This window comes from Daucus carota, chromosome 3, assembly GCF_001625215.2.
Source record: "Daucus carota subsp. sativus chromosome 3, DH1 v3.0, whole genome shotgun sequence".
NCBI classification, from domain to species: domain Eukaryota; kingdom Viridiplantae; phylum Streptophyta; class Magnoliopsida; order Apiales; family Apiaceae; genus Daucus; species Daucus carota.
This window is the reverse complement of record NC_030383.2, coordinates 56,991,098-57,014,417: the sequence shown is the minus strand read 5'-3', so window position 1 is coordinate 57,014,417 and position 23,320 is coordinate 56,991,098. Positions and strand designations below refer to the sequence as shown.

Here is a 23,320-nt window from a genome sequence, read left to right as displayed (position 1 = left end):
TTATGATTGGAATATTTTTACTAAAAAAAATACATTAATCAAAAATTATCTTAGTTAATAAAAAGACAAATATTGAGGTCTTGTAGCTCAGTTGGTCAGAGCATTGGCCTATAGAGGCTAGGTGTCGAGAGTTCAAATCTCTTCGAGACCATTTTTAATATAGTTGTTACCAATTCCGACTTCCTAAAATAAGATGGAATGCCTGTTGTTATTTGATAAATTCATTAGATTTGGATGGCCTTCTTGGAGGATTCTTTAGCAGTGATTTTTTTTATTTTTTTACAAGTCAAGTGGTTGAGTTTCTTCGAGAGAGTCCTAAAACTGTTGTTTTCTTCTGTCCCTTATTCACTTAATGACATATCTATTGATGTATTTTGTCACTTACCTTTCATCACAGAAAAGAAACTGTGACTTGTGAAACAATAAGACAAGGTTCTTTTATCCTCCAGTATCTGCTTCCTACGTATATCCATTCTTCTTCACATCTTCTTGTGTGGAGGATACAATTCTGTAGACACATTTTCTTTTTGCTCAAACCTGATGCATCATTCTGTACCGCGGCACAGCTAGGCTGAGGCTGACCCTGTTTCCCTAATAATCGATGAAGATAAAATATAAGATTATATCTCTGCAAAAATTTAAAATTCGGTTAATTTCAGCTCATGTCAATTTCAAACCCTGCTTTTCCAGATTTTTGTGGGTGGACCAGTGAAGTAAAATATTAAGGTGATGTTTGGCTCGATCTAAAAGTCCAGTTTCTGGACTTACAAGTCAGAATAAGCTCATTTGTATTATTTAGATAAGGAATTTATAAATCAACTTCGGACCTATAAGACTCACAAGTCGAAAATGTTAAGTTTTTTGGTGATGTATTTCTATTTTTGAATTTTATTTTACAAAAATGTAAAGACCATGTTAAAAGATAATTTATTATATGTTATTATTATATTAATAAATTTTATACCCAATAAGTTGTAAATAAAAAAAAATTATTCAAACTTATAAATTTAAAATTATTTTTAACATATAAATAATAAGCATTTTTTTAAAGTAAAACTAAACCACCCCTGTAATCTGTATGGCTATATATCTGTTCAAAAATTTAAAATTCAGTTAATTTCAGCTCACGTCTATTATCCGCCTCCGGTTTTCCGGATAAACAGAATGTGAAATATGTGCTCTATAAAGCAACACATAACTTTCCCCTTGATGTCCAACAATATAGAAATTCAAAGAAATGGCAATTGATTAAAGCCAGCTAGTATTATCCAAAAAATGAGCCCACAAATTCTGAAGAAACACACATTCAACTGATGCACTTTTTGCCTTTTGTCGAGACTTGGCCCACTTCTTGCCATACAGTCACTCTCTGTATTGGATTTTTTGAAGAAATTTTGCTGGGTACAAACACTAAAGGACCACACTGCTATTCCTGGACACTTTTTTCTCATATTATTACTCATTTATCATTTTTTTGTGAATTTTTTCGCACATAAATAAGATATTCCCCGAGGCAAAGTATGTCTAGTATTTGACATTAATCTTCATCGGTTTTCATCCGTGTTTAGCCTAGACTATTGTAACATCCCACATCAGTTAGTTAGATAAAGAGTATTTGGAATCACATGACTAATATATAACAATTTGCTAGTATTTTTAGACGAAGTCGATGTCCGGAGCCCTTTTTAGAACATGTATAATGCAGGGAAACAGATATATTTGTTATGCATTTTGAAAAATGACGCACCTCTGAGATTTTGCTAGCTTGTGTTGTTGCCATCAGAAAGATAAGGAAGCCACTAAAAACAAAGCTGCTGCTGCTTCTCCTGATTGGAAGAAACAGACTACCTTCTACTGTCTTCCTTGTGTCTGCTTGTTCCTCCATATTTCCATCACTAACACCTTGTCCGTAAACTACACACCGGAATACCAGATGATGCAGCCGGAACTCATCTGCGTTGATATGGTTAATCAGATTAGTTCATGCAACCATTCTGTTGAAATATACCCTAAAATCCATTATGCGCCTTCCTCTGATACTCAAAGTGTTATTAAGTTTCAGATGGTCTAATTTTCAACATGATATGAGAGTCAGGTTTGGCTAAGCTCTCAAGATCAACTCTCCCTTCCCAAAAAATAGTCTAATACCTTAAAGTTTCAAATGAACGTATAACATTCATTCGAGACATTCCAATAATATCTTATGATTTTAGGTGAATCATTTCTCTATTCAACAAAACTTTGGCTAAGGAACTCGATTTACTCGAGTGTTAATACTTAAATACGGATAAGATATTTGAGAACTGCGAATTTGTTGTTACATGGGACAGTTTTTCCGATCATTTTTCACCGTAAAATTCCCCATGTATATTTCTCTGGGTTTTTTTTTTTTTTAACTACATACTGTTCTTTTTGTTACAAAATGAGCAATGTCGATAAAAAAAATTCTTAAGTAATACTTTATTCATGTGATAATTCATTCTTTAGATTTATTCTTAGAATTGTTATTTCAACTGAGACTAGAACGGTAGTGCGAAAACCATGTCAGTATATTGGTCTGATGCTCTAACCAATTGAGCTTCAAGACTTGTTTATTTATTATTTATATACATGATAAATATAAAAATAAATTTTAATTGATATAAGTCCTAAATCACCAACTTTCATTCTTGTTTAATAATAATATGGCTACTGCACAAAATTCGGTTATTGGGGAAAAATCAATATACTTCTAATGTCGAATCAGGATCAACTAGCACAGAAATAAAGCATTGGGTCGAACTTTCTTTGATGTCAAGGTAATAGCTATGAATAGTCATCGACTTCCGGGAAAGGGTAGAAGAATGGGACCTATTATGGGACAGACAATGCATTACAGACGTATGATCATTACGCTTCAACCGGGCATGAGTCAATTCACAAGTTCACCAGTTTTTCATTACTCTAGTTTGGCTCCTGCAGCCCTTCCCTGTCTCACATTTCTTATGCTGAAGATTCAGTTTTGTTTGCAGAGGCTGAAAGCTTCTACGTAGGCCCTTCCTGGGTATCAAAGAATGCTCAGAGAAAGGGATGTAATGACCAGCCCTAACGACACTGGATATTTCTTTGATTCTATGTTAAGCTAACAAGAGAAGAGATGGACAAAGAAGTATGTCTGAAGGGGCCAATTTACTTGCGCTCAGTTGAGACGAGAGAGCAACCACCAGGAAACTCGGCAGTTCTAGTTGCTCTTGAACAATTAGGAGATTCTCTTGAAGAAATACGGGGTCAGACTTATTTAAAATATTGGCTACTCGCAGAATGGAGAACTGGAGCGTTTTCAGCATCGGTGGATGGATCCCTGTTCCACAAGACCAAAAAACCACGATAAATAGATAAAATTTGACAATCCTCCGACCGAGCATAACCAAAAAATATTCCAAATTTCAAAGAATTCTAAACCTTTTCACAAACATCATAAACTATTTGTATAACTGAAATCTTCACTTAAGTGAACATCAAGATATGGAATATAAACTGAGCGCAAAAAAAAAAGATATGGAATATAATACGCATGTATGTATAAAGAGAGTAAAGGCCATATTTGGACAATGTTTTTTTCCTTGTAATCTTTATTCTTTTTGAAATGAATAAGTTATCAGTGGGAAATTAATTCTGAAAATTTGTCACCTGTTCAGCAGCTGTGGTATGGAACAGGACATGTAACATTTGTTTGTAAGGATTGTATTATTTTGTTTGTTTGTCTTATTTTGACTTTCTAATACTTTATCCAGCTGAAAATTCAAGTTTTAGATCTCAAGATGATCTTACAAAGACTGCAGATCAGACATTTAGTCCATGTAAGACGAGCTCTCTTTACTCTTTAGTGCTAGACAGTTTCAGTAAATTGATCAGCATTATTAAATATGGAACATGACCATGTAAAATTAGAAGACGAGGACACCTCTGTTTTAAAATCAGTATATATGAGCAAGTATATCTTTTTCAAGTTACTATTAAAATAAACAGAAACTGCAATCAAAGTTAGCTGACCCTTATCCTTACACTATTTATATACAAGGATTTATGTTCATCAAAATGTACAACATGCAACTGCCTAGATTCAGCATGTCAGGGACTTGGAAAGTATTTGAGTCTGACCTGAACAAAAGGCAGATATTGAGAAGAAGTTTCCATTACAATAAAGGAGAAACCAAGTTTTAGTTAATTATGTGTTGCCGGACAGTGGGTCAATAAATAGTAATCAAGTATAAATACTTGAAGCTTCTAATACCAAATACAACCAAGAGGACGGATTTGTAATGTATACAGAACCTGGGATCATAAGTAGAGAGAGAGTCTTTAAAAGTTAAAGTTGAGTGTGTCTCAGACGAATCATATGAGGACTTTATCCTGATTTAGTGTTTTGCATAGGACTATTGTGGTAGAGATAAAGCAATGTTCTGGAAAGCCAGATTGGCCAAGGACAGTAATTATACACAAAAGATAGAACATAATTGTTCTCCAATATGCCATGAGGTTTAAACATAGCTAGCCTACTTCTTGGTGATAGTCGTTCGAACCCCAGCATGGTGTGGGAGCCGAGGTTATGGCGATTGGTGCAGGACCCAGGTTCCTGTCCCCCTAAGAGGACGTGGGTTCAAATCCCACTTCTGACAGTTTTTTTTCCTTTAAACTGTTTTTGCCTCCAATACTAACTAAACCTGTTAAAGGAGCTCGTCTTAATTTTTTCTAAATAAAGAACTCAGTGCTAATATCATTAGGTGTAAGCAAATACTATGTCACACTCACACACGCAATAAGAATTAATGATGCTTTATGTATACAGATGTGTGTACAGTGTGCTAAAAAGTTTCCAATTTATTCCAACTTCATACTGATCGGACAAAAGCTAATACTACTATATTTAAGCAATTTCTATTTTTTAACAAAGACATTTATTCTTTTTATACTTAAAAATCAACTATTCTGACGACTTTCAAGGGTTAATGCTCTAATTGGTCACTGTACTGGACTAAAATTTTCAGTTGGCCTACCGAGTCAAAAAAGTTTTCATTTAAATAATAAAGTACGTAAAAACTTTCAATCACGAGATTAAGCAAAAAAAATATTTCACCGCCGTTGAACATGTCTTTGACTTTAACGGAAAATGTTAACTTTAACGGAATTTAAGGATTAATGCTCTGTTTCATCACTCTACTTGATCAAACTTTCAGTTGACCTACCGAGTCAAAAAAGTTTTCATTTAAATAATAAAACACGTAAAAACTTTGAAAATGCTACTTTGTTTGATACGTTGCATGGGAGCCGGGATTTTGATGGGATTCAGTCAATGAAAGTGTACATGGAAATGCAAGGGTTTGGGCTCAGGCCATCTGCAACCATGTTTGTTTCGTTAATCTGCCCACTCCATCTACCTATTCTTGTCTCTTGGAAATGCATGCTGCTACTGGCCAAATAGATTTTGCCATGAAGCTGTATAATTCGATGTAGTGTGCTGGTCTAAGACCGGGACCCAGTACTTATACTTATGTAAGTGCTAGTGATGTTTTAATGGTTTATATCAAGGATGCTTATGTTGATCTTGCCTTAAGATGGTTAGGTTTCATGGGTTGCACGGTTTGTGATAGAGCAAAACTTATTCGACATGTGCTTACCCTGGATTCAGTGGGTAATTTGGTTCAAGAAGGTTGTGTACTACGCAGGTTATCACCTGATATGTACTGATGAGATGAACTACACTGCAGATGTTGGCGAGCTTATAAGAAAAAACATCTATTTCCAGATTGCTTGTATAGTTGTCATGTACTCGGTAGGCCAAGTGAAAGTTTTGATTGAGTACAGTGATGAAATAGAACATTAACCCATTAGAAACTTAACGGAGACTGACGGAGTGGCCAATTTGAAAGTTTTTAATAGTACAATTAGTTGACTGAAAACTTTTTTGACTCGGTAGGCCAACTGAAAGTTTTAGTTGAGTAGAATGATGAAATAGAGCATTAACCCCGACTTTCAAGATAGCCAAGTGGTCCAAGGCGCCAGGCTAGGTTTCTGGTCCTCCGGGGCTTGGGTTCGAATCCCACTCCAGACACTTCTTCTTTTGATACTGTCAACGCCTCAACGGTTCTCCCATCTATCAAATGATCACCTGATGAATCAATACCTATTTTTCTTTTAATCGATACCTATGTCCACTATGTATATGTCATAAGCACGCACACACTCTCACACACACAATAAGAATTAGTGATGCTATCTTTAAACAGATGTGTACGGTGTGCTGAAAAATTCCAATTACTCTAAGTTCATATTGATTAGACAAAGCTATTACTACTCTATATATTTACGCAATTCTATTTTTTTCTTTTAATAAATTTCTTCTTTTCATACTTAAAGATAAACTGTGCTAACGACAGATGGCCGAGAGGTCCAAGGTGCCAGGCTGTCCTCCGGGCCGTGGGTTCGAATCCCAGTCCTGGCACTTCTTTTCTTCATACTATCAACGGTTCTCCCATATATCAAACGATCTCCTTTAATCAATACCTAATTTTCTTTTAATCACCTTATTTCCTCTGTGCTAACCTCATTTCGTTGTCATATCCCAAAAAGGCTAAAACCCAGAAAATCAGAAATTATAATAAAAACATAATCTTCATATTTTAACTCAAATTTTATTTTTTTAGAAAGGATATTTTAATTCAAATTTAGTTGGACTCTCTATGTCTTAATTTCTAAATCTCTAAATCACCCATTGTTGCTCTGTTACATAGTGCCCTTGCTTATCTGTTAAGGGATTATACAAACATTAAAGTGACAAAGAAGAAAAGACTTGATTCAAGTATAATACGGCACAGTTTTGTCTAAATCTCAAAAAAGGAATCTTAGATATATCTCAGGTTCCCTTTTCTCTTGATAACAAATACAACAATAGTCTGGATAGTTTGCCAGACTAATAATTTGGTTCGAGGGCATGGCCATATATTCCAATTGGAACAATTCTTTTCCTGGTAGAACTTCTAGAGCAATAGGGCACTCAGACATAACCCATATAATATACAGCAAAGTAATGAAATGTCAAGTTGCCTGTTATACTTGAAGGATGAATAATGATCTATTCCATGTAAGAGAGTGGCATCTGAATGCACAACAGTTGTATCCTTGCCTGAATTTAAATTAATGATTTTATTGTATGCTAAGATGTATTCATTTCAAGTTTGTTAATATATCAGACTGAAATAGACACTGCAAGCCAACTTACATGCATCATAGTAATATTTCTTGAGTAAATTACAAGTAGAAGCAAGCCAACTTACATACATGATGCGGGACTCTTCCACTATAACCTTAGCTGAACTTGGAGAACTCGGATTTTCATATATCCACCAAGCTCCATTCTATATGCAAACAAAAATACATATTTATCGAGGGCATCATGTAATTGATCTAAAACCAATGAGTATGGCTACCAAATCTGACACATAAATATGACACTGGAACATGCAGGATAGACGGTAGTAAGAACATATTCTCAGTACAGTGTTCTAACAGTTTCTGGGCAGTGAACTTACCTTCTAAAGATTGTGCTAGACTAACCAATGAATTCAACAATAGAGCAAGAGACAGTGACACTTGAACTGGCAGCCACATCTACTATGTGGGCAAAATCCAAATTAGTGCAACAACAGAAGTAGAATGCAGATGACCATCTAAAACTTGACTGGTTAGCACAGTAATTAATGTATTTCTACTTCATAATCTCAAATAGCACTTAAAAATGGCTTCAATACCTTTCCCAATTAAGCAAAGGGGAAATATGTTTTCTTTTCTCAGAAAAAAATAATAATTCATAATCAAACAACAATTGCATTCAACTATCAAGTTGAGATCCAATACTAGCTAACAATAATAAAATCATGAATAATGCACTGTAGCTACGATCAATAGAAGGGACAACAAGACTATAATAGCAAATTACAAAGACATCTAAAACTCCAAAAAGTTCATTAAAGACAACAACTTTGCATACCCTCATCATTCTGATATATCAGTCCGAGCTCGGAAAACTATAACAATGAATCAAGATACATAATTACAAAGATATCTAACGAAAAAGACTATAAAAAAAGACTACAACATTGCATAACCTATTGTTCCAATATATCAAATCAAGCTCTGAAAACTATAACAATGAATCAATATACACAATTACAAAGATAAAGATTTAAAGTTCACCACTTCATAACAGTGGCTACATCTAATTAACAATCTACGCGAGTACCATTTAAGATTATAATAAACCCAAAACAAAGATATGAATCAAATCCACAACACCCATCACAAAAACACACTTAAATCAAGATTATAATCAGCTGAAACGAAAAACTCACATTCAAATCTCCAATCTTTGGCAAAACCCATGACTAAAACACACTTAAGGTATAATCATCTCAAATGAAAACCCACCTTTAAATTCAATCTTGGCAAAACCCATGACTAAAACACGCTTAAAATCAAGAATCTCTCGCCAATTGATCACAAGTAATGCCTGAAAATAGATTGAGATAGATACATTGAAAATCCTTGACTGAAATGCCAGAGGGCACCGAAGGTTACAGAACGAGATGGGTTTTAAAATTTTGTGTCTTTTTACCTCGAATATTAAATAATAATTTAATATTTAAATAAATCCGATTTTCACTCCGATTAATTATCGCGCAACTGATTATATCCGATTTCCGATTCATTTAACATTGGTAGTCACTAGTGCGTGTTCCGGAAAAAATTATTAAAATGGAAAATTTTGAAATTGAAAAAATTTATTCGGTTAAGTAATTTTTTTCTGAAACAAGATGTTAATCTAGTAATAAAAAGTCACATGTCATCTACATCGAGTCGAACAAACAGTAAATTATAATCATATGTTCTCATGAAAAGCAGTTAAACGATATTTTGAAAATAATGTATATACAAATACAAGTATCAACTTTATGCATTCTCGTTAAATTAGTGGTACTCTCTTCATCATATCCCGATGGAGCTATCATTTGAGCTATCGACCAAAACTGCAATTCTATACAAAATGTCATCATCAAATCAAAACTCCCGATTACAATCAAGAAACGAAAACAAAACTCTCACTAAGGAAAGAGAACAATCTGAAAATACAAGCCAAAAACCGAAATAAAAGCAAACTGTAAACAAATGAAATTAAAAACTTAGATCCGATAATCGAAGCCACAAAATAGAGGGCTAACTCTCGAATCCGATAAGCTCTGCTTATATTGATTGAAAAATAAAATCAGAAACTCTATTGATGTAGATCTAGAAAAACAAACCAAGCCTAATCAAAATGATAGAAATCCCTTCCCGAAGAGGAAGATTAATGAAGGAAACAAATCAAATAAAACAAATAAAAAAATTTGGGGCTTTCCACAGGTTAAAAGTATGGAAGCTCCGTCGACTATGAAGTGTAAGAGGGAGGCGCCGTCGAGAGAAAAAAGAGCCCAAAGATTTTGATTGATAATGTTTTAATTTTTTGTGTAAGAGTGGTCGAGCATTTGTACACGTGAGCATTTGCCGAAAAGAATTGTCTTATTTTCATTTCTCCTTTATAGTCTTGATTTCGGATCACCTCCACAAAAGCGATTGCATCATCCTTAGGCACTTTGTACAATGTCTTCCTATTCCCATATGCATATAGTTCAGGTTATACAAGTCATGATCCTACATGTGTCGCGCGAACTAGTTAAACAACATTCCCATATACACCGCTGCAACGTAACCCCGGGTATATCATCCTCTATAAACCTCAATGAAAACCCTTTTGACCTCGCAGCTTCCCTCAAATTCCTCTCAGTATCACCTGCATTCAATTCTCGGTTAATCCATATGTGTCGCTCCTTCTGTCCAACTCCACAAATGTTGATCCGAGCATATATGGTTGGATAAGTATGCCATTTGCATAATCAACATCCGAGCATACTTGATCATTATTCATGGAGTTGGACAAAAGAAGAGGTATAGATGGATTGATAGAGAATTTGAATATGGGTGATTCTGATTGGAATTTGAGGGGAACATCGAGAGCAAAAGGGTTTTTGTTGAGGTCCATAAAGGATGATATACCCGGGGTTACGCTGCAGCGGTGTATATGAGAATATTGTTTAGCTAGTTCGCGTGGTACATGTAGGATCATGACTTGCATAGCCTCAACTATATACATACGGGGGATAGGAAGACATGGTACGGAGTGCCTAAGGATGATGCCATCGCTTTTGAGGATGTGATCCGAAATCAAGGCTATAAAGGAGAGATTAAAAGAAGATAATTCTTTCCCGCATGTATGTTTCTCAACCTCTCCTCTATCAAATTTAAAACATTTTCAGACCTTTAAGAATATGTAATTCATTATCATTAGATATTATCCATCGTTAGTCAAAAATATAGTCTAAATTAATATAAATTAAAAAAATATAATAAAAGGAAATTTTTTAAGAAAATATACAATATAATTTTAATAGTTGAGAAGATAAAAAAATTGAGTAGCCTGTAAAATTAATGTGTACAAGTTTGGATATATTGATGGTCATTGAATCATAACTTGTCAACTTCCATTAAACTCTCTCGCTTTTCGGGCTATTTTGCTTGCTAAATTATGGTCGGGATGTACATATTCATATACTGATTCATATAGTAGGGTACTCGAAATCAAAATTATAGAACAAATATGATCACTCACTATAAAGATGCAAATTTAAATGATTCAGAGTAAATAAGCCAATAAATAAGTCAAGAGAGAAACATATAGCATGTAAAATACACCTCAATATTAATAAAAGAATATTACCTGACAGCTTGACTTGATCTCAATCCTTTATGGATTATCATCTTCATCATTTAATAAAAGCAGTCCATAAACACACAATTATAATAGCAGAGCTGCGACCAAGAATGAAAATGTTAGGTTAATATCTCATGCCGCCTTACTCGGCCTGAAAATCATCATCATCTAGAATTCTTTATTTCTAAGTACGACATTAGAATTCATATCCAATATACAAATATGAATATCATCATTAAAATACAATTATACATAATTTAAAAATTCCAAACTAAGTGTATAACACAAATTCGATTAAACTTCTGAGTCATATGTAAAAGATAATATTCAATCAAGTTTATCATAAGAAAAAGATACAATGTGTAAATAAGGGGAAAAAACATACATATGTAGAAGGCTCGATAAAGAGAAAGAAGAAAGATGACAGGTAAAAGAAAACAGGGGAGGCAAAGAGCTGCGCGGCGCATAAAAAAATAGGGTTTGTATAGTGATAGGGTAATCAACCTATTTTATATGTATTTGTGGTGGGCCGTGTATCAGTTGGGCTTAAAATTTCATATGCTTAATCGGGGGTTTCAGAAAAAAATACTGATGGATTTTGTCAAAAAAAAGAAAAAGAAAAATCTAAAATTGATGCACAAACAAATGAATGATAAAAGTAAAAAAGCAAAATTAAAGAAACAATATAAGGAAGGCAAATAGATGTGGTAAAAATAAAGAATTGGCTCATAAAAAGAATGTTTAATATGATGAATTTTGACCAAAATATTCTATATGTATTTTATATGTATGGTTGGGCCTTGTATCCAATGGATTTAATAATATTTTAAATATATTTAGGTGATTCTCACTTGGATTGAGCTTATTCTTAAGACCATGCTTCTAAGAAGGATTGAATAATTCTCATTTGAATTGAACTCATTCCTAGGATCATGCTTCCTAGCGGGACATGCTTGATCCTTGGACCCTAGCAGTATGGTCGAGTTGGATTATATCCTATCATTTTCCCTCCACTCCCTTATACAAATTTTCTGTGTGAGGAAGTACAGAAAAAGAGAATAATGTAACCCTTAGTCCGGATTAGAGTTTTAGTGTGAGCTTTTTGGCCCCCAATCCGGATTAAGATGGATTAGGAGTGGAGTGGTTGCTTTTTTGCCCCCCCCCCCCCCCTCAATCCGAATTAAGACGAAAGAGAGTGTTTGCTTTTTTCAGTGGATATTGAATGATTGCTTTTTTGCCACCCCCGCCCCCAAATCCTGAATAATTCGGATTGGGAGTCCTCAATCCGGATTAAGATGGATTAGGTGGGAATAATGGTTGCTCTTTTTTTTTTTTTGCCCCCCAATCTAGATTAATCGGGATTAGGGATGGAGTGATTGCTTTTTTGGCCCTCGATTCAGATTGGTGCGGATTAGGATTGGTGTTTGTTTTTATAAACTATTCGTATTAAGAGTAGTAATCCGGGTTGATGTAGGGGATCAGGACTGAGACTCGGGTAAGGACTGGCTGTTGTTCTAGTAGGACTGAGATCTGGGTCAGGATTGGGTGATGTCCTAGCAGGGCTTAGATCCGGGTTAGGACTGGCTGTTGTTCTCGTAGGACTAAGATCCGAGTCTAATGTATAGTCCGGACTCATTGCTGAACTAGGACCAATATGTTGCTTTGATAAAATATTTTTTAAGGCATAATCTGGACTTATTGTTGAATCAGGACTAGTATGATGGCTTAGAAAAAAGTATTCTCTAATGTCTAGTTCGGACTCATTATGAGTCAGGATTAGTATGATGGCTTAGAAAAAGTATTTTCTAATGACTAGTTCTCATTGTTGAATCAGGACTAGTATCATTGCTTAGTCCAGAATTATTCTGAGTCGGGACTAGTAAGGTGGCTTTAAAAAAGTATTTTTTAATGCCTAGTATGGACTTATTATGGAATCAAGACTAGTAAGGTGGCTTAGAAAAAGTATTTTCTAATTCCTAGTTCGGACACATTGTTGAATCAAGACTAGTATGATTGATTAGAAAAAGTATTTTTTAATTCCTATGTCGGACACATTGTTTAATCGGGACTAGTAAGATTGCTTAGAAAAAGTATTTTCTAATATCCAGTCAGGTCTCATTCGATGCCAGGACTAGTATGATAGCTTAGAAAAAGTATTTTATAATGCATAGTCTGGGACTCATTGTTGAATGAGGACTAGTATGATTGCCTAGTTCGGACTCATTCTGATTCAAGTATAGTAAGGTGGCTTTTTCCTAATGCCTTGTCCGGGACTCATTATTGAATCAGGACTGGCATGATTGCTTTTGGATTTTGTTTTTCAAGTCCAAACACATTCGTGTCAGGACTAGTGGTGCTTTACAAGATTTATCTAAGTATTGTTAATTTTTTGTTTGATATTTCCTCGATTTTATTAATCCAGGGTCTTTGATTGCTTATCATGATAATAACATAGATTGCTAATAAAAGAAACTTATTCTCATTAATTTCAAAATACTCTACATACAGTATGAAAGATAACAAGGAAAGACTAATCTGTTATAGGATGAGAGCTCTTAGGATTGCTCTAGTTGTTCCTTCATTCTTTGTTTGCTGATTCTGCTTGAACGTCTTATCTTGATGGTAACCCTCTTTTGGTTGGTCATCAGGATTTTTGCCACCCAAACTCCCATTTCGGGTCATCCTCATAGCCCGGAGCCCTCATTCGCCTTGATGAACCTGATACATATACCATAGGTTGCTGCTAAGCTTTATGGTTCATTGTTGATTAGTTCCACTACATAACTTTCGTAGTGTTCTGTATGTAAGTTCCTTCTGAAGATTCTTAGGGCCTCCCTTTCATCCAAGTTTGAAATTTTAATGATTGCTTCCTGAAAACGTCTCATGCAGGCTGAGAGTGCGTCATTATCATATTGTCGGATCATTTACAGGTGACACATGTGAAGCTCATATGTCTTGTTTGCTCGGAACCTTTGAAGGAAGGACTCCCTGAAGTCTTTCAAGCTTCGTATGCTTCGAGAGGGGATCCTGCACCCCTCTTTAAGCCCCTCATTTGAAAGTTGATGCAAAAAACTTGCACTTGGTAAGGTCATTGTAGTAGTTGATTGAAGCTATCTGTTCAAAGTAATTCCGATGCTCCTCCGGGTCTCCTATCCCGTCGATGGATTCAAAATTGAAGTGCTTAATATTCTTTTGCCTGGGTATGGCTTCTAAAGAATGGCTGAAACGGGTTAGGGTTTCCCCAATCTCGAACCCGGAGTCTTTGCTAACTTTCTTCTGCAATTCATGGATCATGTCTCTTAGATTGGCCTGATCCTCATCATTCTCATCATCAAAGATTAGTTCAGGGGTTGCTCTTTTTTTGGTCCGCTTTGAGCAGGACTTGCTCATGAGCTTTTCTTCCTCCAATTGAATCATTCTCCGAATTTTGAGCTCTAGCTTTTCCCCTTCTTCTTTTCGCATATGTTCTCTCTTCGTAGGAGCTTTTGCTTGGTTACTTCACTCTCCTTTTGCTACTTTTCTTATTGTTGTCACCAATCCGATATACTAATAGATTAAAAAAAATATGAGAGTCGGCCGTCCCATCTTCCTCTAAGCCTAATCGCCTCCATCTCCATTTCTTGTACCATCTCTGTCTCCACCTCCATCTCTATCCCCTTTCTTCCTATAACAATTCCCTCTTCCATGCTAATCACAATTGCTAACCTCCGTTTCTCTATCCACAAAACACAGTTTTCTTGTTTTTAATTTTCTATCTAAGAAACATCATTTGTTGGTTTGTCTCTTCATCAATAAAATCGAGTTTTGCACAAAACTCGAAAAATCCTTTTAAGTTTTTTCGTTTGCTTCTGATTGAGTTGTTGTTTCTGTGTTTGAGTGTCTCGCTTTGTGCGATGTGTCAATTGTGAAACCATTGTTTTCAATGGAGATGCAGGCTGGATTACTCGGAAAATCATCATCTTTCATTTTTAATTTTCAGATTATTTGTATTCAAGTAGTTAAGCAATTCGGAAACAAAGCGGCTAATTATTTAGCTCGTTTATTTGTTTTTCAACCTGGTTGCATGATCAGTTGGAGGTTAGTCCCGATTGAGTCTCTTTCAAAGTATTAATGAAATCCGCTCTATATTTGGTAAAAAAAATAGATTAAAAAAATATTAATATTTTAGTTAATAGTAAAAAATTAAATAATACATTAATTAATAACTTTACCTTGTCGCTGCTCAGAGTCCAGACTTGTGTGATCACACTAAATCCCTGAATCAAATATCATTGAGGTAAATCTTTTTCGAATCAATTTGTTCTTGATTTGTTATCTTCTTGGGTTGCAACTACTAGTGTTAGTGTGCAATTACAGCATCAAAGTGTCAACCGCCTATTATTTTGGCTCGGGTTGCAATCTTGCTCAAATTTTATTGTCATTTTGAGAGATTGAACTCAATCTTCTTAACTTTGTTTTGTCTAAATGTTTGGAAGCTAGTTGTTTTGGTTAAATTTGCACCAGTAGCGCATATATTTACTAAGTGATTATGTGCCTTGTAAATTTCGGTTTTAAAAATTGGTTTTCAAAAATAATTGAAATATTAATTTTGGTTCAGTTTGAAAATTAAATTAATTTTGATTGGGTTTTTGATAACATTTTTTTAAAAAAAATTCCGTTTCAATTAACTAAACTAAATCGGTTTGATTTTTACTACATACACATCTCTACTTGCAAGAAAAGAAAAGTCAAAAAATATTACACCCAAGCAGGCATAACACCATACCAAGACGAGTAACATGCATTTCGAAGAAAACACGGTGAGATGAAAAGCTCCAACATGCAATTCCAAGAAAACACGGTGGGATGAAAAGCTCCTCCCTTGGATTGTTTATATCGAAAGACGAAAATTTGATATACATTTTAAATATCTCTCATAAAATATATTTTGATAGATTATTATAATTTTTTTAATAATAAAAATTTAATATTTAAATTTTACACATAACAAAAAAAGTTAAAAAAACATTTAATAATCTATACTTCTTGTGTATCTTAAAATACATGTCAATATCGTTCGAAAAAAATATAAAGAAACGAGAGGTGCCCTGAAATGAAATACCAGGGAAACTAACTTACAAATGTGTGGAAAAAGTACGAAACTCTCCACACAAAGTTAAAACTCGAACCATCATCTCATCTCCTCATCAACCAAACCACCTTTCAGTTTCACACCACCCCTGTCCCAAACTCACCACCTCCACCATGGCAGTAAGCAACAACCTCATAGCAATCCTCAACTTCATAGCCCTCATGTGTTCGATCCCCATAATCTCAGCTGGGATCTGGCTAGCCTCAAACCACGACAACCAGTGCATCAACTGGCTTCGCTTCCCTCTCATTTTCATTGGCATCATCTTTTTCCTCGTCACCTTGTCTGGCTTTGTCGGTGCTTACTGGAATAAACAGGGCTTACTTGCTTTCTTCCTGTTTTCGATGGCGTTTCTCATTGTTGTTCTCATTATTCTCCTTGTTCTTGCCTTTGTGGCTGCGAGGCCTTCGGGGGCTTATGATGTGCAGGGCCGGGGGTACAGGGATTACCGGCTTTCGGGGTATTCGGATTGGCTGAGGAACCATGTTACTAATTCTGATAATTGGGGGAGTATAAGGGATTGTATTTTTGATTCTAAAGTTTGTCCCAAGTTGAGTCAGAAGTATGCTTCTGCTGACCAATTTTATGCTGCTCGTCTTTCTCCTATTCAGGTATGATTTTCATGGTCTCGGTTTTTTTTTTGGATAAATTTTTTCATTTCCATCTTGTTAAAATTTATGAATTTGTGTATGTGGATGGTTTTGTCAAGAAACTTTGTTACAAATTTGAGAAATCAAGAATTCCTCTGTAATCGGTTACATGAATTTATATACTCAATTGCTCCTGCCCGTGTGAGAGACTTAAATCATCGACCTCTTGTTATTAAGAAAATATAATATCCGCCAGGCAGTAGGCTAAAGATGGATAAAATTGGCAGTAGAATAAGATTCTGAGTTGTGACTTAAATTGACTTTGCGAAGTGTTACAAAGAGGTTCTGCTCTGCAGTTTCTAGGATCATTCTGTGGTGAATGCATCCAAAACTTCATAATAGGACCACTACAGCATACTAATAAGTAAACAAGATACTAAAGGGACCTACCATGAGGACCTGTTGGCTCCCTGCTGTCAATTTCATACCAAACACCATCTTCATATGTTTCATTATTGCCAATCTTGCTTTTAATTTTATTAAATTCTGCTTTTCTTATGGTCAAATTTTGGATGATATTGAATTCTCTAGAGCACCTACTCATATGGTAGCTTGATTGATGCGTGTTTCATCTGCATTTATATCGAAAAAAGTGGTTTGATTGATGGGTCTTTGTGTTATAAGTGCAATTCTCCCCTTCAACTAATATTGAACTCGAAATAATTTTGATCCTAATTTTGATCAATTGCTAGATTTTTTCAGATACACCGCTGTTTGTAATGCAACAACTAATTTTAACTCAAATTCTTGAAAATGTACTTATTTAATGGTGTGTTTTGTTTCTAGCTAACGATGATTGTAACATGTGTGCAGTCAGGATGTTGCAAGCCTCCAAGTGTCTGCGGATTCCAGTATGTGAACCCTGTAACGTGGGTGAACCCGATGAACCCAGTTTCTGATCCAGATTGCGCTATCTGGAACAATGAACCAAACCAGTTGTGTTACAATTGTGATTCTTGTAAAGCTGGGCTACTCGGAAATGTAAGAAAGGAGTGGAAAAAGGCCAATGTTATAGTGATAATTGCGGTGGTGGTTCTGATATGGGTTTACCTAATAGCCTGTTGCGCGTACAAGAATGCACAAACTGAAGATCTTTTCAGCCGGTACAAACAAGGCTGGACATAGATTGATTCCCAAATCCCAAACACACAACGCGAAAATATGATCTTGGGCGTGTTTGGTTCATGGTTAATGAGACGGTTAACGAAATCGGAACCTCGTAGCCATCTGGTGGTGTTTGGTTCTTGCTTTAGGCCAGCTTCTTTGTTACTAATGTGCATACTTTACTACTTTTTGATCTAGATTAAATGGCAAAAAATCCAAGACTAGCTGCAGCTTTACTCTTTTTTTTCGGTTATATTCGATATTCGTTGTGCAGTTTATATGAAGATAATGCATATAGTTTCCTTTCTCACCTTTCAATCTCTGCATTTGTTTAATAGAAAATGTTGCACAATGAAAAGGATAAATTTCATTCACCGATCTCCTGTCTGCATGCACATGCGTGCGCACCCGAGTTTTCGGGTTTTCGAAATGCACCTTGTGATTTGCGATGAGATGCCGACCTGAACCGACCGGTGTTCGAAAAATAAGAAGTTTTCTTTCACTAGCCTGAAACTTTAATACAGGAGTTTGGTTGTGGTTACAATTTTTTGGTTTTTTAGGTTTAGTTTAAGAGTCGTTTGTTCTGTGAAACGGTGCAATCGAGAAAATCGGGAGAAGTTGGTATGAATTTAAAGTATCATATTGATATGTGTTTGTAGTGTTTGGTTGAGAAGGGCAATCAATTTATTCAATTCAATTCAAATTAATTTATTAATAATTAAAAATATTAATAAAATTATTATTATTATGATTATATATTTTTGCATCATTGATTATTTTGTATTAAATAATAATATTTAATTGTTTAAATATGAAAAAAATTAAAAATGAGATTGATTCTACTACTTTTATCTCATACCCACCTCCGCCTTGGATATCAAGATTGTTTGAGATATTTGTGTAAATTTATTTATTTTACAACAAAACATCATATACAAGATTGGAGTGGATTAAACCCATACGATTGGGAAAATAGATTATATTGTCACTTAACTATAACTTTTTTTTAGAAATTTACTATCAAGGAATTATTTTACACAATATTATCACTATCTGGGATGGATTGATTATGGGACAGTGGGGTACTTGTCCTGACCTTCGTAATATATATATATATATATATAGGGGGCTTCTCCTTGAGGAACTCATTAAACTGGTAACTTAGTAACTCTGCTAGCAGTTAACCTAAAAAAACTGACAGGGCTAAAGGACACGTACAAGACACGTACAACTTATTCTTAGTGTTCTGTACTGTTGTACAAAAAATATAAATGGGTATACTATTTATTATGAAAAACAATGTTATAAAATTTTAAAATTAAATATTGTTAATAGTACATTAACTCATTCATGTTCTGTATTGTTTTTATGTGATGTAGTTTATTCACCCTATCTAATTTTATTGCGTGCTTTTTATATTTCAACTAGTTCTGTATTTTTTTCTTAATAATATTATTTGGTTTTGCAATTATTTCCTACATGTTCTATTTATAATAACATATATATTTTCATGTTTTGTTTTTTTTTTTATAAAAAATATAGTGTTTTGAAATATAGAACATATGTTCTGTATTTGAAAATTATATTCTGTAAATTCGAAATTTGCTTGTTAAACCTAAAGTTCTGTAGAAACCTACCACAAGTTCTGTAGACCCCTATCAAATAAATATATTCAACATTAAAATATAAAAATTTGAAGATTAGAAAATATACACAATACAACTAATACAATGTCCTGTATTTTTTTATACTCTATATTTTTCTCACATGTTTATTATTAATTTATAATTTCATTATGTTTTATGTTTTGTTATACAAAATATGTTTTAAGTTTTTTAAATACAGAACATATATTTCTATATTTTATAAAAATAATTTTAAACATAACCTAGTTAAGATTATTTAAATACAGAACATAACTTTTTCAAATATAAAAAATAAGAATAAATGTCCTGTATTTTCAAATACTATATTTTTCTCACATTTTCTGTATTTTATTTATATATAATTTTTTTTTATGTATATTACTTTTAGCATGTTAGATATTTTTTGTATAAATATTTTCATTTTAATTTTTCATGTACTTTTCATATAGGTAGTATAATGCACATCCAAAAACTAAAAATATGTATCATAAAAAAATATGATTAAAAAAATTAAGAATATAATAAAATGAAATACATAACCAAGATAAAAAAAACTAGATGACTAAAAAATTAAGGTTTATACATGTGCTACTGTCTCGGCAGTCCAGGCAGTTACAAGCAGCAGCAGTTACAAGCTTTTAGGTGCACATGCAGATATAATCTATGGCCAGGATTGAAAGTTACTAGGTTACTAGAATAAAAGAGTTACTCATTGAACTATGCCCTATATATATATATATATATATATATATATATATATATATATATATATTTCTACTATCATTTTCATCAAATAGTTTATTTTCCCTCATGGTTGAGATGTTTTATAATACCCCAATAAGTATAGAGTCATTTGTGATTTTAGCCATATCATTAAATTTTATAATGAAAAAATAATTTATTTTGTCACTCAAATATTTAAACTTTAAACAACTTACCAGATCACAATTCAAGTCATTAATGTTACATTTGTATTTGATATAAATATTTTGTTAAGTTTGAGTTATTATTGTTAAAATAGCTGCGAATGTGAAATACATAGATGATATATTTTTAAATATTAATTTTAGCAATGGAACACTTTAACTTAGCCTATATTCACGGAGTCTTCTCAATCTAACTATTAATTAATTTGGACATAATCTAACTATTGATTATTTTAATCTTTGTAAATGAATATCTTCAATTACACCCTAAAACAAATCCACACTACAGCTAAAATAAATTACCCTTAATGAAATCCACACTACTACTAAGGTAAATTATACGGAACTTAGTTTGATAATTGAAGAAGAAAGAGACATCACATTATATTATATTAGAGTTATTTAAAATTATGTCCGCAAAGATTGGTTCAGCTGGTTAAAAGAAGGGATTTGTATCTTCTTGGTCACAAGGTGCGTCTCCAGAGGGTAGCGGTTCCTACGTAAAAAAAAATTATAACTTATTTTCTTTCATAAAAATAATAGTTCAAAATTCAAATATATATATCTGTTACTTAGCATCAAATAGCCAGGCTATATATATCTACCACGTCGTGATTTTTTAACAATTAATTATTAAAACTTAACAGAATATCTAAATTGAGAAACGTATGTAAAATTAGTAGTTATATTGATTAAGTGTATTGTTTGATAGTAAATTTTTTAGAAATTCAATAATTTAGTGATAAAAAAAATCTATTTTTTCTTTTATAATTTATAATATTCTCAACAATTTTGTAAAATTATATGTCACAACTAATTAAATGCAACTCTCCTTTATCATTTTCTCTATAAAAACCTTTTAAAGTTGTTTTTAGTTAATTTGTAGTCAAATTTGATTTAACGAGTAACTTGTTCTGCGCAACCAAGGATGATACAATTATTAAATTTTGAGAACGCATTTATTGATTGAGAAAAGGTCCAAAAGGTTACTAAATTAGATCAAATGGGCCTCAATGTCATTTTTGAAAAATAATTTCAATTGTCATTTCAAAACACGATCGAAGTTGTGTTTTGATTTTTTTGAGTAAAACACGACTTAAAGTTGCGTTTTCAGCTGAAAAAATGACTTGAAGTTGCGTTTTGAGCCAAAAACACTGACTTGAAGTTGCGTTTTTGTTAACAAAATATGAATTTGCGTTTTGAAATGACATTCGGAGCCATTTCTCAAAATGACAATAGAAATATTCTACTATCAAAAAGTGCACTTGGGGCCAACACTCATATTGATTTGGGTTGATTTTGATTGTAAGTATGATTGTACATAGCGAAAAGGTATACTCCCTCCGTCCCCCTGATTAGTATACATTGGGGGACGGGGACGCGGTACGGACTTTAATGCTCCTGTAAAGTGTAGTTGTGTAATTTATTTTTAAAATTTTCTTTTTCTGAATTAAAGTTTGGATGTTATATTTTTATTCAGAAAAAGAAAATCTCAAAAATAAGTTACGGAACTATGTTTTATAAGAGCATTGAAATGCGTGTCGAACAGTTGAAAAGAAACGTATACAATTAAATGGGACAGAGGGAGTATATGGTACTCTGTTACAGAAAAAATGTATGTTAGTAAAAATTATTAAAATAAAACATATATTTACAAAATATTATTATTCCTGAATATTTTTCGGTAAACCAATAATAAAAATAACGTCAAAGGATGTTTGCCAGCAATTAAAAACCCTTCTGGGATTAGTTTAGAAAATTATTTGTCTGCCAGATGTTTTCAAATTTTAATCAACCTGTCGGTGATGAAACATCATCGATGAACGCCGAACGCCTTTACAGTCTCATACTTTGGGATGTCACCATTATTTTATTTTATTTCTAGATGTTCCAGCATTATTATTCAGCCAGCTCATGACTGGTAATCATCCATTTGTATCAGGTATTCTAATCATATTCTGATACTTCAACATCGAAAAATAAAAGATGGGCCACCATTCACTGTTAGATTCGATTTTAGACACGGAATGTTCTGAAATTCGAGATTTTAGCAGAAACGGTCATTTAACAGATACTCAGAACCTGTATTAGTATTCACTGACATTTTCAAAACTCGAAAGTGAGAACTATATCCAGCAAACAATGCATACAAATCAGAAGTGGAAAAATCACTTCCTGAACAGCTCAAACATCTCTATGTGTTAATTGCAAAAGAATAACACTCGAAATCCTAATCTCAATCCGCAAAAAAATTAAACGGTTTGCCTCAATACTGTCGCGCTACCAGCAGCAGCAGAAGATGAAGAAGAAGAGCCAGCAGGCTCTTCATAAACATACAAATCATCTGTTCCTCTCAAAATAGAATGAATCAGAACTAGCAGCAGTCCAATCCCCACCCCAACAGCCAGATTATATGTAGCATGCGTTAAAATCAACATAAGAATAGTGACACCACACAGACCAATTAAAACCACAAGATCATCAATTTCCTGGCCATAAACAACCATAGGACGTTCACGTAAAATATAGAGAAACAACCACACAGATACCATGAAAACCAGTACAATGAGGGTGCCCGGGTGCCACAAAAGGCTGAGAAACAGGACCAAAACCGCGATAATGGCATAGTTGATGTAGAAGTAGGAGAAGTTTGTTGAGATCCGGCTGAGGACCTCGTTGAAGCTGTCAGGCATGGTGGGAGGGATCAGGACCTGATGCCATGCACGACGACTGCCAAGGCCTGATCTGATCCGCTCTTTTGCCTGCGTCACAAACTGCTCGGTTGATGAGGAGAAGAGTGCATGTTCTTGAGGCAGTGTAGAAGTTGGTATAGTGCCATAGCTTGGCATTCTAGTGTTCTGCAGAAAAGTTTGCAGAGAAAAATATGGGAAATGCAGGGGAGGGGGAGAAAGGAAGAATGAGAATAGAAAAGGGATGCTATTTTTGTGGATTTTGACAGAGTATAAGAGATCAGATCATCAAGTGTCACACTCTTTGAATTCAAACCAGGAATTTGATGGTTT

The 23,320-nt window shown here is 33.9% G+C and overlaps 2 protein-coding genes, 1 long non-coding RNA gene and 1 other non-coding gene across 4 annotated transcripts; 2 read left to right on the top strand and 2 right to left on the bottom strand.

Moving 5' to 3' along the window:
- The first annotated feature begins 76 nt into the window (after positions 1–76).
- Positions 77–151, top strand: TRNAY-AUA (transfer RNA tyrosine (anticodon AUA)). Its single transcript has one exon. It is a non-coding gene; the product is annotated as a tRNA-Tyr (tRNA).
- Positions 152–2,618: 2,467 nt separating this feature from the next.
- On the bottom strand, positions 2,619–8,635 carry LOC108213082 (uncharacterized). Its single transcript, XR_001805159.2, has 3 exons — positions 8,464–8,635; positions 7,314–7,394; positions 2,619–3,340 (listed from the first exon to the last, which is right to left on the bottom strand). It is a non-coding gene; the product is annotated as an uncharacterized LOC108213082 (long non-coding RNA).
- A 7,306-nt stretch (positions 8,636–15,941) lies between these two features.
- Positions 15,942–18,043, top strand: LOC108213046 (tetraspanin-2). The gene is made up of 2 exons (XM_017384777.2): positions 15,942–16,582; positions 17,435–18,043. The coding sequence occupies exons 1-2, from the start codon at positions 16,085–16,087 to the stop codon at positions 17,744–17,746; spliced, it is 810 nt and encodes a 269-aa protein (XP_017240266.1). The 5' UTR covers positions 15,942–16,084; the 3' UTR covers positions 17,747–18,043.
- Positions 18,044–22,549: 4,506 nt separating this feature from the next.
- On the bottom strand, positions 22,550–23,146 carry LOC108213064 (PRA1 family protein F2-like). Its single transcript, XM_017384804.2, has one exon. It carries the CDS (start codon positions 23,144–23,146, stop codon positions 22,550–22,552), a length of 597 nt encoding a protein of 198 aa, XP_017240293.1.
- Positions 23,147–23,320: the final 174 nt, after the last annotated feature.